The sequence below is a fragment of the Ceratotherium simum genome, chromosome 3 (genome assembly GCF_057802395.1).
Source record: "Ceratotherium simum simum isolate JZ-2026a chromosome 3, ASM5780239v1, whole genome shotgun sequence".
NCBI lineage: Eukaryota > Metazoa > Chordata > Mammalia > Perissodactyla > Rhinocerotidae > Ceratotherium > Ceratotherium simum.
The window spans coordinates 44,597,371-44,615,554 of NC_141902.1; the positions used below are offsets into that span (position 1 = coordinate 44,597,371).

At 39.6% G+C, this 18,184-nt stretch overlaps 1 protein-coding gene across 1 annotated transcript in view; it reads right to left on the minus strand.

Annotated features, from left to right (window-relative positions):
* The window catches only part of FBN1 (fibrillin 1), a 227,851-nt gene that overhangs the window by 177,272 nt on the left and 32,395 nt on the right, over window positions 1-18,184 (minus strand). Inside the window, exons 4-5 of the mRNA XM_004421551.3 lie at window positions 8,898-8,993; window positions 5,400-5,495 (exon numbers count right to left, since the gene is read on the minus strand). Coding sequence (XP_004421608.1) covers window positions 5,400-5,495; window positions 8,898-8,993 — 192 coding nt within the window. The remainder of the gene's footprint in view (window positions 1-5,399; window positions 5,496-8,897; window positions 8,994-18,184) is intronic.

Below are 18,184 nucleotides of genomic sequence, written 5' to 3' on the forward strand. Positions count from 1 at the left end.
ATTCAATTCCATGTGCTTTAAGAGGCATGTAAGACAATTCTTTTCACTGCTTTTCAATCTAAGTTTTAATCAATGTTTGACCCCAAACAACTAAAGTGTTTGACCATCCACTGTGGTCACTAGAATTGACTCTAAATTATTTTAGGCTGTTTCTAAAAACTCAAATGCCTCCCAGAAAGGAAAAAAAAAAAATGGTCACGTCCTCATTTAAATGTATTGCTGACTCTGTAAAAGTAATTCCAAAAAAGAGTTGCCAAATATGCTTTGAAGAGTTGTAAAATTGTCAGAAAACTATATAACCTTTCCTGGTAACTGCACTAAACAACAATATTCAGTTTATATATCTACATTTAAGAACGCTGGTTCAGTCCTTTGGAGTCCATTTGTATATATTGCAAACAGACAGGAATCGCCCTGTCTCCAAGCGTGGACTGTTATCTTTAAAATATCAAACTCAGTCAGAGAAATATTCCCAAAACCCCACATCTGATACACCCAAGCAATACTCAAGACTCCTTTCCCTTGGCTTTTAAAATGATTTAAAGCAACTTAACTGAACTCTACCAGGGAGGAAAACCACCCATCTAGCCAAATTTCTTGAAGAACTTTTTAAAAATCTATCACATCCACTCTAAAACTCATAATTCTAGGTTTCTTCTTATCATTCCTCAGAACATTCTCTGTGGTCACTAATGACCTCTTCCCAGTGAAATCCAAGTATAGCACAGTGGTTATGTGCACAGGCTCAGAAACCAGACGGGCGGGGCTCAGCTTTTGATTGCCCCACTTGTTAGCTGTCTGACCTCTCTTTGCCTCTGTTTACTCCTCTATAAAATGGGACTCATCACAGGACTTTTTTCATAAGGTTGTTGCAAATCACCAAAGTAAAATGCTCAGAGCATTGCCTGGCACACTCTAAGTACCCAGTACACGTCATTACATCAAAGGGCCTCTTTATGATTCTCATTCTCTCTTGACCCCATGAAGAGTCTATTTCTTCAACTCCTTCCAACTCCTTCTTCCTTTAGTTTCTTTGGCTCAGTGCTCTCCTGGTTCTCTTGCTTCTCTTCATGTTTTTTCAGTGTCTTTCCCTGTTCTCTTCTTCCCCAATCCTATTCATCATTACCTCCTTCCCATCTCCAAGTTCAGGTCTATCCACATCATCCTTCTCTCTTTTTCATTACCTCCAGAAGTCTCACCCAATCACATATTCACTGTGTTTAATATAAGAGCCTTTAACACGATTTTAAATGGTCTGCATTCTGAGGCAAGATGGCCAGAGGAAGTACCATTCCACATGGTCTTCTTGGCAGTAACTATGGTAACACACGACTAGCTTGAGTTGTCATTGCCAAAACCGGCACTGACCTCATTTCAGTATTCTAATAACAAATGCTAACATGCTGGACCACTGAGCTTAGGCAATGATAACTTTTACTGGTTGCTCAAGGCCCAAGCAGAGAAAAGGCAAAAATAGGGGGAAGGGAAGCAATCAGGAAAACCATAAATGTAAATTTACAGAAAAAAAAATGTAAGAGGAAGATCAATGAAAGAAACTTAGGATGTAAAAGAAAACACAAAGAGATGCAATCTTTGACAGATAATGTAACAGGAGGTGACAAACTCAAGTGCCCACAAGGGCTAAGAAGCAGGCTAACTGAGTGAAGTGAACAGGATGTATCATAATAGGGAGTGGTGGAGACTGTGGCAAACTGGAGAACATAACTAAAGGTATTCACATTCCATTTTTAAAGAGTAAATATTGCAGGCCAAACAAGTCACAGGCCTCTACCTTTTTTCCTCTGACTGTAGAAAGACAGGCAATAGTATCATAGCTAGCTGCCCAATTTTTTAAACGTATTTGTTTTACTGGCTAAAAGCTGCAAGTAAGACAACTTGGCTTCATAATCTGATTGCATTTGTTGAATGAATGTTATGATTCATAATTCAAGCATGGATCCACTGCCATCACAAACCAAAACACCATGTTCGTGGATTATTAAGACTCACTTATTGACTTAAAGTGATCTAAATCCTGCCAGTATCACCCCCAAAGGGTATTCCACACTTGTATCGGCTCCCTGAGGTAGTCACAGATGTAGACAAGTTCGAAGATCTCCCAGGGACAGAGCTGCTCATCCTGAGAAATACTTGTGACTGACATTTTAAATGTTCCCTTCCATGTGTATTATATCATGATAGGAAGTTATTTGTTTGTTTACTGCCACATGGTTTGGGTCAAAACACACCTTCTTTTCTGTATCCTTGCCAAGTGAAAAATGACAGTCTCGTAGCCCTAAAAGATCAAACTTCTGAAAGATGGGGCCGAATTCAATTAGGCATCAACACTGTAGGCTCTGCTCACAATGAAACCAATGAAAAATACCCAGGATTGTCACAAGTAGGCAAACAGCAATTACTTCCAGGAGATACATGTTCATATCTGACAATCAAACCTCCAGATTTTCTGGTGCTTTAAAATAAGTCCAGTTCAACATTTACTGGCCATGTACTATGCATCAGGACTTCAGCTTGGTGTGGGAATTAAAAAGAGGATGAAACCATAGTTGCTGCTTACACTGAAGAGCTTACACCCTAGTGGGGAGATGGACAGGGAAACCTGCTGTTTCAATATACTGCGGTAGGTACCTATGAAAAAGGGGGTGAAGAGAGTGCTAAGGAAGAATCCAGAGGGAGTACCGGGCTCAGCCTCCTGGAAGGGAGAAAGGAAATTAGTAAAGACTTCTTGGAAGTTCATTTTAAAATAAAAAGTCGGGCCGGCCCCGTGGCTTAGCGGTTAAGTGCGCATGCTCTGCTGCTGGCGGCCTGGGTTCGGATCCCGGGCGTGCACTGACGCATCACTTCTTCGGCCATGCTGAGGCTGTGTCCCACATACAGCAACTAGAAGGATGTGCAACTATGACATACAACTATCTACTGGGGCTTTGGGGGGAAAAATAAATAAATAAAAATTAAAAAAAATAATAAATAAATAAATAAAATAAAATAAAATAAAAAGTCACATCCCAATTAAAACATAATACAACTAGCCTAGGTAGTTGAACTACTTAATAAACGAGCCTAGGTAATAAACACCTTAATAAGTATACTAACCCACCATCAGGAGAACTGAATATTCCCTGAATATTCACATTCACACTGAATATTCCCTACACTTCAGGATGGATTTGTCCTCACTCAATCCTACATTTTTATTAATCACTCTTGAAATCACAAACATACATTTGAATAAAAGGACATATTGCCTCTAATTCTTTAGAGAGGTAAGTAGATGACTTCCATAAGAGCAGAAAACAGTGAAGACTCTACAAATGGAAATACAATTCCAGAATCAAAATGCTCCCCTCTCCCACGTGGTGAAGGAACTTACACTCACGTTTCCCTTCTCCCACTGAAGGTCTAGGACTGTGTTAATGGGTGGAAAAGGCAAAGGGTCATGATGAAAGGGAACCTGCTTCCTGCTCCCCAATCTCCACTGCTGCAAATGCCTGAAAATCTGTCATTTGGGGATTAATTTTATTTAGATAAGCACCACTGTGAAGATTCTACGGGGCCAACGTATACTTACATCTTACTGCAAATTTCAGGATAGTCTTATCATGGAGGGAACAGTTAGAGACACTCCAAAACTTGGAGAAACCCAAGTAATATGCCAGTTTTAATTAGTAGTTTAGTAACAACCCATTCATGTCATTGCTTAATCTTGGTCAAAGATCAAATCTTTGAAGAAAGAACTGTGGAATGGTGAAATATCATGCCCTCTTTATTTTAGACCATGTTATCATCAATACCTGAACAATGGGTATCAACACTGTTTGCAGAAAATTATTATAAACCTTCTTAGAGGTAAAATGCCCTACAACTTCATCTTATTAGTAATTTTTCTAAAACAAACGGAACTCAGTATTATCAGCTGAACAATTATTTTCACACACCACTTCTCAAGTTACACGTTAACAATTTTAATCTCAACAATTTAAATCCTACAACATCTTCACTGAATGACAGTACTTAATTGCAACAGTTGTCTTGATTATTCTAGATACCATTAGGTACATTTTAGCTCAAGTCAATAAAAATACATATGTGCAAGTTGTAAAGAGAAGCAGTTTTAAGGAGGGACTCCAAATGACGTCAGATGCAACGTAAAGGCCAAGGGTCCATGACGCATCACACATCAATACCAAGCAGTGCTCTTATGAACAGAGATACAATATAATTTGTCCAGTAATAATAATTGACCTAGAGTTACTTGCTAAAGTATGTATTGTTGCTTTATCAGCTAACTGAATTTAGAAGATGAACTTGTAAAAATAGAAACAGAAAACAATTTCTCACATACCACTCTCTGCTCTTTGATTTTAAGTGACATATATTCAACATCTGCTACTGAATCTTTACTTTCCATCTTAGAATAAAAGGACTATACAACTCTGGATAAAAGTGATAACTGCAGTTTTAAAAGTTCATGACTATTTTTTCAATGAATATTTTTCACGAGCATTTTTGCAGTTTTGTATGAAATGAACCTGCTAAACCTTCACTATAAAACTAGGAACGATGAGAAAATGGCTAGGAATGTAGAGACAAGATGATCAACAAAGCCAAAGTTTGGGGAGGAGGGATTAAGAATATTACACATCTGCATACATCTCAATATTATATTTGCATTTATAGGTAGACAAATCAGGCAGAACACTTCTTTTAATTAGGAGCAGCAATAAGGTTTAGACTTGAAAACAGAAAACCCACATTCAAATTAAAGCTTATTATTATGTGTGCAACCTTAGGCAGATCCTTTGACATCCCCAGCCTTGAGCTTCTCACACACAAATGTTAGGATGATTGTATACACCTCAGCGGGCTGCAGTGAGTACTGAATAAACCACACATGTTAAAGCACAGTTTCTCAGCAGACACTCAACATTTCTACAGTGAATTTTGAATGCTAAGCTGTAGCCACTGGAGCCCCCAGTAGGTCCTAATAGATCTTTGGGAGTGTTTTTCTTCATCCTAAATTTTTCCCTTTCCATACAGATGTTTTTTTTGGAGCCACTTCTCTCATTTACTAGGATAATAAGGAGCTCAATCCTTACGCTTATGGAAAATTCTCCTCTTTTTATCTTGTTGCCAACCAGTACTTATGCATATACTCACTACTGAGTTCCACAGTCCACTGGTAAGAATTATTGAGTAACATGTACAGACTGAGGGCCACTGTTTTGTCATCCTAGAAACCTTCCCTGTAACAATTAAGAAACCCCCTCAAAGTTCAGCAAAATTCACCAAGTAGCCACATAAACCCAATGCATGGTTAAATCAATAATAGCTTTAGCCACCAGAACATCTGTATACTAATTCGTTTAAAAAAAAATTACCTCTTTCACACTGGGGTCCAGTAAAGCCATAAGTGCATGCACATCGATTTGGGGCCACACACCTGCCTCCGTTGAGACAGCCACTTTCGCAGACAGCTGTAAAACAAGGAAAGAGAAGCTGAGAGGCTTCACCTGAGAGTAGATGCCAATGAAGTAACACTTACCATCCCCTGAAAGGACAATAATAAGAAATCTAAATAATCACCCTGGTCTTTGTTTTAAACAGTTACAGTACAGTTCCAGCTCCTCAGATGTTCCTCAGTCAACTCTTAGGTAAAACTGGAACAGGTGAGTTGGTACCTGTGTCATTGCTGACAGCCTCATTCCAAGGAGTATGTGAGCAATGCTTCCAGTTCTGCATCTACAATGGTGGTTTATAAGAGACTTCACTGGATGGGAGTGCATTTTGCTTATGATTTGTGTTTAATTTCCAGAGGGCTCCCATAAGGGGAAACACTGGCCCCTCTGCTGTCAACCTTACAGAAATGTAGCATGTTAAATCACATAATTAACAGCAAATGACAAAAACATTAATACTGACACTCAGAAATTTCCGCACCATAATGAGGCCTCAACTGAATGTTATAGCAGAATCTATGGAAACTATTGATGAGATAGGTCCAGAGATGCTTGAGGGAGGAACATTTTACTTGTCATAAAAGGCATTAAAATAAGAACTGAAAGCTCATGCCCTGAACAATCCTTCTCTGTACCATTTCCTGTAATTCTTTTATGCATGGCCTCTTTCTAGGCATCTTGATCCATGGGTGGTAGCCTCTTCCCTGCCAAATTTGCCAGTCCCACCCACTCTTCAAAGCCCAGTGCAAATCTCGCCCCTCTGTGAGGCTTCCCTAATACCTCCATTTAAATTAACTCCTCCTTCATACATTCCCCATGCATTTTGCTTGTACCCCTGTGGCAGTCATGGCATTGAGTCACTCAGATCTCCGTCCAAGAGAACCTACTGGGACGAGCTTAGTTGGCTGACAGCCTCCAGCTGCTGCACCTTGACATCTGCTGCAATGTTCACGCCAAGGACACACTCTCCTGGCTGCTGGCACCCAACGACTAAGCACAGTGGAGTACTGGAGACTGGACATTTCTGCCCATCATGAAACTCTTCTAATGAGCAGTCTTTGCTCTGGGCTCCCCATCACCCTAGCCAAGGCTTTCTTGGAGCTGCACTATAGTCTGAGGCTCGTTCTACACAACTGTCCTTCCTTCCCTCTCTCCTTGCACAGGAGTCAGACCTGCACTGTGGTCTGAAGGCCCTCCCCTCCTACTCCTGCTTTATTCTTCATGAGCCTTTTCTGCAATAAATCTCTTGTGCATCTAATTCTGTCTTGGTATCTGCTTGGCATCAGAGGATCTGCACTGAGACAACCCCTTATAGCCAAAAATTATGTCAGGAGTCCATTTCTCATCACAAAATTAGAGAGGTTTATCTACATCAATAGTTCTGATTTACCTCTTAATTTATAGCCAGCGGAGAATGAAGAGATTTTAGGCAGAAAAGAAATTCTGAGATTGCCTAAGCCAACCCTCCCATGTTACAGACTAGAAAACTGAAGTCTAAGAAAGGTTTTATAATTCTGCAAGTGTTAACTGAGCACCTGTTGTGTGCTTGGCTTCAGCTAAACTCCCTCTGGGAGTACCAAAAGGAGCAGAAGCAGCACAGCAGCTCCTCCTGACGCTCCTTCCTTTGAAAATGCCTTTGAATGCACCTCATTCCCGCCTTCTCTGCAGCCATAGCCTTAGTGGTAGTCTTCCTGTTCTTCCCCCTCCAGTTCCACCTCCACCCTGTGGCCAGCGATACGCCTCACTGTATACCTTGTAAGTGAAGTGCATAAGGCCAGTATTGCTTAGCACTAAATGCATGGGCTGTCAAGTCAGACAGCTTGGGTTCAAATCCCAACTCTGCCACTTACTACCTGTATAGCCTTAGACAAATTACTGAAGTCCCTGTGCCCCAGTTTCCTCATCTGTTATAAGGTAATAAGGACCTCTAACTCAAAGGGCTGTTGTTACGTTAAATGAGTTAATATATGTAAAAAGTTTGGAAATGTACCTAGTGCGTAGTAAGGAGAGTACGTAACTCAACAGATGACTGTTGCTGTTGTTGGCTATAGGTATCTCACTCCCCTTCCCTGGCTCTACTTTGGACGAAAACATGATATGCATAAAGGCACTCAAACCTGGCCCGTGACTTCTGTTCCGACCTTATCTCCCTTCCCATCAGTTCCCTCAGCAATTAAGTTCTAGCAACACCAAAGCACCTGCTATGTCCGACATCCATGCTATGTCATATTCCACTGCTTTGGCCCATGTTGGCCATCTGCCTAGAAGGCCCATCTCCCATCATCTGACAAATGAACTCCTATCTGTCCCTCAAAACTCAGCTCAAGGGTCTCCCACACTGGGGAGGCTGTCCTGCCTCTCCTCTCTCCACACTACCGCTGTGGGCTGCACAAAACCCAATCACTATTCTTACCACACTGCAGTGTGTGGACAGTCACAAGGGCACGATATAAATTTTGGTTTATTTATAATAACATTATTCATCATAGCAAAAATATATATAATGGCAAAAATTGGAAACAACATGGAGAAATGCTCATCATTAAGGATTCACTAAATAAACAGTAAAACATCCATATAATGGAGTATTAGACAACCATTAAAATGTATTTTAAAATGTTTAATAACATGAAACATACTTATAATAAAATATTAAGTGAAAAAGTAGTGTGAAAAATTATGCATACAATAATATCTCATGTACTAAATATGCATTAAAAGACTAGAAGGTAATATCTGAAATGAAATTATGGATAATTTTATTTTTTATATTTTTGAACATTTCCAAATTTTCTGCAGGGTGTATCTATTCATCTTAGTGTAATAAAAAAATAAGCTTTTTAAAAGGAATTTTCATCTCCTGCAAAGCACAAGGACTGATAGAGAGTAGACACACAATAAATAGTGTTCATGAATGAACCAACAAACTGAACACCACGTGATAAGTACTATAGTAGCAGAATCTAAATTGGGAAACTAGAGAGATTCAGGTACCATAAATCAAAAGAAAGAACATGTTTTGGGAGAAAGATGAGGTTGAGTTTTTATTTAAGATGCTTCTTGAAAGCCCAGGTGGAGATGTTCAGCAATCAAATGGAAGGTATACGTCTGGAATGAACAAGAATTCTGCACCTTGGGTGGTGATTGTAAACCAAAGGGATGAAGTAAGCGGGGCAGTGAAGGTAAATGAGAAGAAAATGAATCAAACAACCCATTCCCAAGGATCCAATTGGAAATTTGGTGCTAAGTGTGTTGGATAAGTGATCTGTTCATCGGTTAAGAGTCACTGGACATCTGTAAAAATGCCATGTCCTAGGTAATCAAAGAAAATCCACTAGCACTTATCTCTGTATTCTATTTGCCTACGTATCAGTCTACTTAGGTTAACATCTAGAATACTTACAACTATGGTTTACTTACGTTGTCCACAGTGAGTCCCTATGTATCCTTTCTGGCATATACAGTGATCGTCACTGCAGCTACCTCCATTCATACAGCGAATATTACAGTGCTGGACTTGAAAAGGAAAATACAAACAAACAATGATTTACTTTTGGAATTTAAATACCTAGATTGCAACAGTTCATAAGAGTTGATTTGTAGTGATTTGAATAGAAAATAAAATGGTTTATCAAGATTCATATATTTATGCAGAAATAACCTAACTGGCAATGCTAAACAGGTTATCATTTGCGTGTATAAAACATTTACAAGGCAATGTAATTGTTTTCTTGATATCTAATTTAACAATGTTAAATGACTTCTCTAAGTTAGCAGAACTTAACACTCAATGTCATTTCTATAACTTATACCCACAAGAAAATATGCCTTGAGTAACCGTACGAGACAAGATTACCATGGCAATTATTTTCCTTTTAAAAGATATAGAGTTTCACGTAGGTGGTCAGGAAAACAGTCAGAGTGACAAACTCCAAGGAATTTTGCTAAAAGAAATTTTGGAGGCAGCAGAAAGAAAAAGAAAAATACCTATAATGTCATTTAATAACAAGACTGCCTGATAATGGAGACCTGCACTTGGCTCAGAAAGAGCTGCTTGTTTAAACTGTAACCTTAAACCAAATAAGACCCTCTGTGTTTGAAATCCACTCTTTATCACATTGTCACCTACAGAGGTGTGAGCTTCAGGGCTCAGGGCAGAAAGCCCATGGGCTGACAGACTTAGACCTGAGACACGAGATAATAGAAAAAGCTGGAGGACAAGATACCTGCTGGCTGCATTGTGAGAGAGAATGACAAGGCGGTCGTGTGCTCTCATTTCTCTAGTGTTTAGGCTGTCTCTATTTCAGTAATTTAGGCACGCTAATAACACTTTTAAAATCCCAGGCTGTTCCCTGGTTCTCAGAAGCAATAACTACCCTTCTTGGAGAAGACTAAAGGCTTGACTGAATTAACCATTAATCCTTGCTGACACACCCCTACACAAGGAGGCCAGGACTGGGCACTGGAAGTTTGGCTTACTCTGCTGTCCTCCAAGCTGTAGGAGTAAATTCCTTAGGAAAAAGGCTCAATAATTTTATATAGGGAGAAGAGAATCTCTTCTCTGTGCAAGAGCAGACATCAGCTGCTTATGCTTGCTCTTATGCTCAGTCTTCCTGGAGCACAGGGGCCAAATCTTCTTCCAGGAGCAGAGAGGATTCCTCCCAGCAGCCACCTTCTCCAGTATCCCTTGTTAGGATGCTCAGCACAGTATCAAAAAGTGGTTGCTGACTTCAGGAGAAAGGGCCATTTTCATAAAGAGCTACACAAATCTGAGCATGACACCAGGGAAAGGAAGGTGCCAGAACTCAGTACTTAACAATGCCCTCACAGAGGACCAAAGAGTTAAGTCAAGTTGAAAGTGACACGCCTTTTCAAGAACATGTCACACACTTCCTGAAACACCATCAAAGGCTCCCCACCTGTACTGTATTATGCTCCATCTCTCAGCATTCAGAGCCCTTCTCAGCATGGCCCCATGGGCCTTTCAGGGTTCCTTTGCTCACTCCTAACACGTCCTATGACTCAGTCCCCAATCTACTTGTCAATCATTCACTCAACAAATATTTCTGAGTGCCTACTATGTGTCGTACAAAATGCCAGGCACCTTGTGCTTGTCTCTTCATGGAATCTCCTCTTTAACCTGTCTCTCTGTCTCTTTGCCTCCAGCTCTTAACTCCACCATACAATACACACAGTTCTCAGGAAATACTGAAATCCTACCTATCTCCAAGACCCATTGCAAATGTCTCTTTCCTTTGATCTTTTCTGATTTCTGCTCTCTGCATCCTCCCCTACTAGATATAAGCCCTCTTTCCACTGACTCCAGAGTACCTTATACTTCTCTTTTGAAATTTATGTTACATAATCTAACCTATTTTTTAGTTATTTCTTCTGTCCCTAGTCCATTCGTCTAAAAGCTTCTTGAGGGTGGGAAGCATCATGATTATTAATTATATCCCCAAGAGCCCAGAGCAGTGCCTTGCCTATTTGTAGGCGCTGTGTGAAACTTTGCTAAATTAATTTCTACTTACTTAACTCATAATTAGCTGATAATGACATCAAAAGCTGTGCTCAAAAATTGAGACTAAGAAGTTGCCCATTGTATCCTAAGCACTTATATAGGCTGCTATTAAAAATACTTTTATCTTAGTTTCCCCATGTATAAAAGCAGAAATAACTCCTTTGTGGGAGCATTGTTATAGAAGTCAAGCAACCCAGGAAACTGATTAAAACAGTTATTTTAGGCTCTTATGATTCTATTAAAATGTCTCAGCCAAAATGCTTTCTAACTAAAAAACTATCTGCAAGTATATAAAAGAACTGATCTGGTGAAAAATCTGGATAATATTCTAAGTAGGTCAGGAAAAGGTGTATAATTACTTTAAAATTTGAAGTTAAACTTAGCTTCATCCTATCTTAGCAAAACAGAGAGGGTTGGGAAAAGCACAGGAAATGATGTCATCTGTCAAGCAGCATAGGAACTCAACCCACAAACTGATTTCAATTAAAGTGGTTCATGCCAAGAGCTAATTTCCATTCCCACATGAGCAACAAAGCCATTTAGCTACTTGGAGATAAAAAAGCTAACGGTAGTTTAAATAGTGACTTTACATTATTTGTTCAAATTGAAAAACAGAATGAATTCTTCTTTCTGGAAGAATGATACATTTATATTTAAATGAAATATAATAAAAACCTCCTTGCTATGCTTTTGTATTTTTTCTACCCTATCAGGTGAACCTTTTTCAGCATAAAATATTCTTTCTCCTTTAAAAAATAAAACCACCTGGTCAGACTTGTGAAACAATAAGGTATGGTTAGTCCAGTCTCCAAATAAACCAATGAACCACAAATCTTTGGGCTGGCAGAGCGAGCACATCAATAGATAATAGGATCTTTATCACCTGCTTTGCCACAAACACGTTTACCATAAGAAACTTCACATTCTTTGTGAGTCTTAGATCAGGGGAAAAAAGTATTTCTTTAAAGGTGGGAGCAATCCCTCAGGATTTCTGTGGGGCAATAAAGGAACTAGATATACAACTTCACTACACAGCAAGAACAATTTAGAGAATATATATACACAAATTAGTTTTAGCTCTTATTGAGTCCTGCCATCGAGGCATATTCTAAATTTACTCTGATTTGAACAAGTATTCCAGATGTCTGGCAATTAGAAGACTAAGTTCTACATCTCTACAAAAAGTCAACAGAAAAATACAGGCTCCACTGAAACCCATAAGGACGTTACAAATTTATTGGATGCTCTAAATACCTCAAGTCAGAATATATTCCTAAACTCAATCTGTGTTAAGATTTTACCAGAAATTGAAATTTCTAGGGGAGTCTAAGGGTCAGTGTGCAGGTCTATGCTGTCACACACAGTCAGCCCTAACAGTCCTGAGGCCCCAACGAGGACTTCCCCTTGAAGATGGGCAGACAGCCTCAAAGGGTTTCAAGTAAGGCTCAACATCCTAGAACTAACAGACAATGTTGCCATTAACCTGTATCCGTATAGGATCCCAAATGAATTTTATGTTCATTCCAGAAGATGTCCATCAGTCATTTCAGTCATTCAACAAACATACACCAATGCCTCCCATTTGCCAGGCATCGGGAAGAGCAAAAGAAACTGTCTTTAGATTATAGCCTGGTACAAATTAATTCTTAAAACGACCAACCAGAAGAGAACAACACGAGCACACTACTGGAATGGGAGAGATGTAGGGCTGGCACTTAGGTCTAAATACCTCAGGTAATGATTTTCTTTGGGATGCATCAGGTTGGGAATGATTTTAAAGACCTGCCGTTATCTTGGCAGGCACAACAGGCAGAAAGAACATTGGGAACAATTTTCAAATAAGCATCTGTATGATGAGCACATGATTTTAATTTAGGCACTAGGAAAAGCACAAGATAGACAAATTAAACAGCTAGACCAACTTCTGGATTCTACACCTCAGACAACAGTCCATATGCACAGCCAGAGTCACCGCAGGACAAAAATGATTTTCACTGGGAGAGATAACAGCAATGACATTTTCCTTAAGTGCACAAATATCCTGTGGTGCTTAAAGACACTGCTCAGAAGGGCAACTTCACTAAAGAATTTCAAAAAAAGAACAACCTAGCAGAGCTGGAAAAGGCCCAGAGAAAGACAAGTTATATGACAGCCGCGATAAAGGCGCTTCCATAGAGAGCAGACTAGAAAGCAAAGAACTCAATTGTTTCTATGGATAAGTCTGAGCAGATTCCACTCACTCCTCTCCTCCCTGTCTCTATAAATGCCACACTTTCCACACAAAACCTTGCCAAGGGTCACTTCTTCCAGACTAGCTACAGCACCACCTTCCCATACTCTGAGGGTCGTCACACTTTCACCATGGGTTTGCACCACATTCACTCAAACTCACTAACACACTGCTCTAGAACTATTCCCCTAACCTCCTTACACCCTTAGAAGCTGGATTCGTGTTGAAATTATAGGCACCCCAAATTCTCACTGGTTAAAGTAAACTGAAAATGATAAAATTTTATCAAAGTGTAAAGAGCTCCACATAGTAAAGACATTAATACTCTCCCAAATTATATATAGGTTTAACATAATTCCTATAGAAATCCTAGAAAGATTTTTTTTGTAGATATAGACAAGATCAATCTAAAATATATGTGGAAAGGCAAAGGAACTAGACTAGCTACAACAATTTTGAAAAAGAAGAATAAAGTGGGAGGAATTAATCTACTCAGTTTTCAAGACTTATCATCTAGCTCAGTAATCAAAACCGTATGCTACTGGAGAAGGAACAGACATATGGATCAATGGAATAAAATAGAAAATGCAGAAATAGACCTACATGAATATGCCCAACTGATTTTTGACAAAAGTGCAAAAGTAATTCAATGGATGAGGAATAATCTCTTCAGAAACAAATGGTGCTGGAGAAATTGGAGTAATTAAACCTAGACCTTAGGTATTAATTGACCCTAGACCTTAGGTATTAATTGAACCTAGACCTTAACCTCATACCTCACAGAAAAATTATCTCAACATGCATCACAGATGTAACTGTAAAATGTAAAACTATACAACTTTTAGGAAAATATTGGAGAAAATCTTCAGGATCAAGGGCTAGCAAAGAGTTCTTAGACTCGATACCAAAAGCACAAACCGTTAAAGGAAAAATTGATAAACTGGACTTCAGCAAATTTTAAAGCTTTTGCTCTTTGAAAGACTGTCAAGAAAATGAAAAAGCAAGCTACAGAGTGGGAGAAAATGTTTGCAAATCACATTTCTGACAAAGGGTAGTATTTAGAATATAGAAAGAACTCTCAAAATAGTAAAATAGCAAGCAATCCAATTAGAATCTGAGCCAAAGACGTGAAGAGACATTTCACTGAAGAAGATATACAGGTGGCAAATAAGCACATGAAAAGATGCTCAACCTCATAAGCCAGTAGGAAAATGCAAACAGAAAATTAAAACCACAATGAGATATCACTATATACCTATCAGAATAGCTAAAATTAAAAATAGTGACAACACCAAAAGCCAGTGAGCATGCAGAGAAACTGGGTCATTCATACATTGCTGGTGAGAATGTAAAATGGTATTGCTACTCCAAAAACAGTCTGGCAATTTCTTAAAAGGCCAAACATGCAACACCATACAACCCAGCAATTGCATTCCTGGGCATTTATCCCAGAGAAACGAAGACTTATGTTCACACAAAAACCTGTACGTGAATGTTCATAGCAGCTTTGCTCGAATAACCAAAAAACTGGAAACAACCCAGATGTCTTTAGATGGGCGAATAGCTAAACAAACTGTAGTACATCCATAACATGTAACACTACTCAGCAATAAAAAGAAACAAACTATTGACACACACAACAACCTAGATAAATCTCTGGGGAATTATGCTAAGTGAAAAAAGCCAGTCTCAAAAGGTTACATACTACGTGATTCCATTTACATAACATTCTTGAAATGACAAAATTATAGAAATGGAGAACAGATTAGAGGTTGTCAGGATTAAGGAGAACACAGGGACAGGAGAAAATGACTATAAAAGAGTAACATGAGAGATCCTTGTGGTGACTGAAATGTTCTATATCTTGACTGTATCACATCAATATCCTCGTTGTGATATTGTATTACAGTTTTACAAGATGTTCATATGGTGAAAACTGGGTAAAAGGTACCCAGGATCTCTCTGGATTATTTGTTACAACTGAATCTGAATCTACAATTATCTCAAAATAAGTTTAATTTTAAAAATACTTTTAAAAAGCATAAAGAATAACACTTTAACTATAACTTTAAACAATACAACTTTAAAACTCATAAAAAATAACATATTATTTAAGAAGATAATCTATTTTATATATATATATTTAAGAAGAGTTTGAGTGAATGCATGGATCAGTAAACATGATAAGTCTTTATGAGAACAGGGATTGCTCAGGATCCATCTCTAGCCTCAGAGACGGACAGAGCAGAGAACAGTCCTATGGAGCTGGAATTAAGTCTGGAAAAACCACGGTTCTGACCCTGTCTAGCCAATCTTCTCTTTTTGCTCTGGTGCCTCGATGACTAGTGGCAAGACTCCCAATAGGTTAAGGGAAGACACACCTTCCTTGTTCCCAAAGAAATTGCTGGCTGGCAGTTTAGACCTTCTGGAACTGCAATCTCTCATTCAGGCCACTAAGAGATCATTTCCTATTCTCAGAGTCACAGGGCACTCAAGTCAAAAGCAACCTGAAAGAACAACCCTCCTTTCATTCTTTTCATTTTCAAATGAGAAAACTAAGGCCTCAGAGATCCTACAATTTGTCTAGAACTCCCTAATCCCTATCACATAACGAGTATAAAATTTCTTATAGGAAATATTGGTGAAATGATCTAAATTTACCCCCTTTTAATAAAACCACCGGTAGTGGATGCAAACATTTCACTGAGTTGGCTTATCCTTCTGCTAACAGGAGAGTTAGCAAAGTAATCTATCCTCATTTATCGTCTATCACATCACGATCAGGAAGTTCTATAGGACGGAACAGTTGTTCCCTAGAATCTCACTTCAAAAGACCAGAAATGAATTCTGATCATCCCCAGCTATCCTTAGTTTAAAATACATGGGCATCTTTAATTTTGCAAGCTGGTTAGACAATAATAGTTCAGGTAGAGTCCAAGTCAATAATCTTACAGGCTCCAAATGCCTCAAAGATCCTGCTGAAACCAGATCCTCTTTCACACACCACTCTCACTTAAAAGCTACTTGGGGACTTTGTCCAGTGTTCAGGTACCACAGATGGACCCAAACCTCTTCAGAGATCACCACCCACAAATCATGGACTTCAATCTGTAGCCTAAATCTGGCCCACAGGACCTTACCACTATACTCCTCCCACCTCACTGCTATCCTGAAGTCTACTAGGACCATGGCTTTTCCCTCTGGTCTTGTTAACATCTTGTCTCCATATCTCATGATTTTTACTTGACAGAGAAACCATTAGCAGCTCACACTATCATTAAAGACCTTTCCAGCTGGATACCCAATTTTGCATCTGGCTATATTTTCTCCCCGTACCTCCCACCCCCAAAGGAGTGCAGTGCTGTTGGTTGGTTCAAGAACCAATCTCAGAGATGGGGTCTGTTCCCAACTTGATATCTAGACTCTTTCTCCACCCTTGAGGCTCTCACTCCTCAGCAGCAGCCTAGAGGTCATCCTGATGGAGATGGAGATGTCTGACATCTGGAAGTGCCACCAGCTGACCTCTCTGCCTCCTTCTAGTCCTCTACCTCAGATGCCCTTGGTATATCAAATGAATCTGCTGTTGCTTGGAGGATGCACATTCAAAACCAAGCTGAGACCAAGTAAGAATATGCTACACTCAGTGCAATAAGCAAATGAGTCCCAGTCCACGGGGGAGTTTCTATCCCAATCTCCAACTGGCTGTATTTACTACTAGGCATTGTTTGGATTCTACCAGAAGCAGATTCTGAGACAATAATTTAAACGCAAGTAGTTTATTTTAGAAGTAATTTCAGGAAACACTAGTAGAAGAGTGGGGAAGTGAGACAGGGAAGAGGAGAAAGCTAATAAAGTACATGATCAAGCCTATTACGACTATGGCAGCTGAGGCTCAATTCCACTATTGAGGAATTGAACTTCAGGAGACAGCGCAGAACACACCTCATATGCAAACTGAGAGGCAAGGAAGCCAGGGTCCTTATCCAACACCTTCCATCTGTCATTGGTTAAAAGTTGCTTCTAGGGCCATTAACCCTCCAGCGCTTCCAGCTTGTCCTGCATGCAGACCTGGCATGCTCCCCGGCCAGAAAAATTTTACAAAGCTCTCAGGCAGAGTCACCTGTGTTCGCCCATGAATGCCAAGGTATGTGAGTGGGCACCAAGAGGGTCTGCTACCCGGGACTACTTGCCCTATCCTGGTAATTGGCTTATGAGACCCATGGTTAAATGTTAGGACTCTTAACAGGCAATGAATCTTAACCACACTGAAGTCTCTACTTATATAATAGACAAAAGAGAATGCACTTATTCTACAATACTTCTGCTTAAAACCTTGTCAAAAACAGAACACACCATAAGGGGAGTATATTTTCTCATAAGAAACAGGTAATGCGGGCTGGCCCTGTGGCTTAGCGGTTAAGTGCGCGTGCTCCGCTACTGGTGGCCTGGGTTCAGATCCCGGGCGTGCACCCATGCACTGCGTCTCTGGCCATGCTGAGGCCGCGTCCCACATACAGCAACTAGAAGGATGTGCAACTATAACATACAACTATCTACTGGGGCTTTGGGGAAAAAAAGGAGGAGGATTGGCAATAGATGTTAGCTCAGGGCCGGTCTTCCTCAGCAAAAAGAGGAGAATCGGCATGGATGTTAGCTCCGGGCTGATCTTCCTCACACACAAAAAAAAAGAAACAGGTAATGGAAAAGGAAACTAAGTTTTCTGCCTTGGTGATGACGAGAGTGTTAAGGGACTGTTTATATAGACATGAACTTCAACTTTTTTAACAACCAGTAGTGACTCACCTCCTTCCCAACCCCCTACATTTCCCCTAATTCAGTACTGAGGACTCCACATTTAAAGGAAAAAAACCACAACAGAATAAACAAGCAAAGGCTCTGAAGAATGAACTGTGAATATTTATTTGGCATCACGGAATGAACACAGTGGTAAAATTC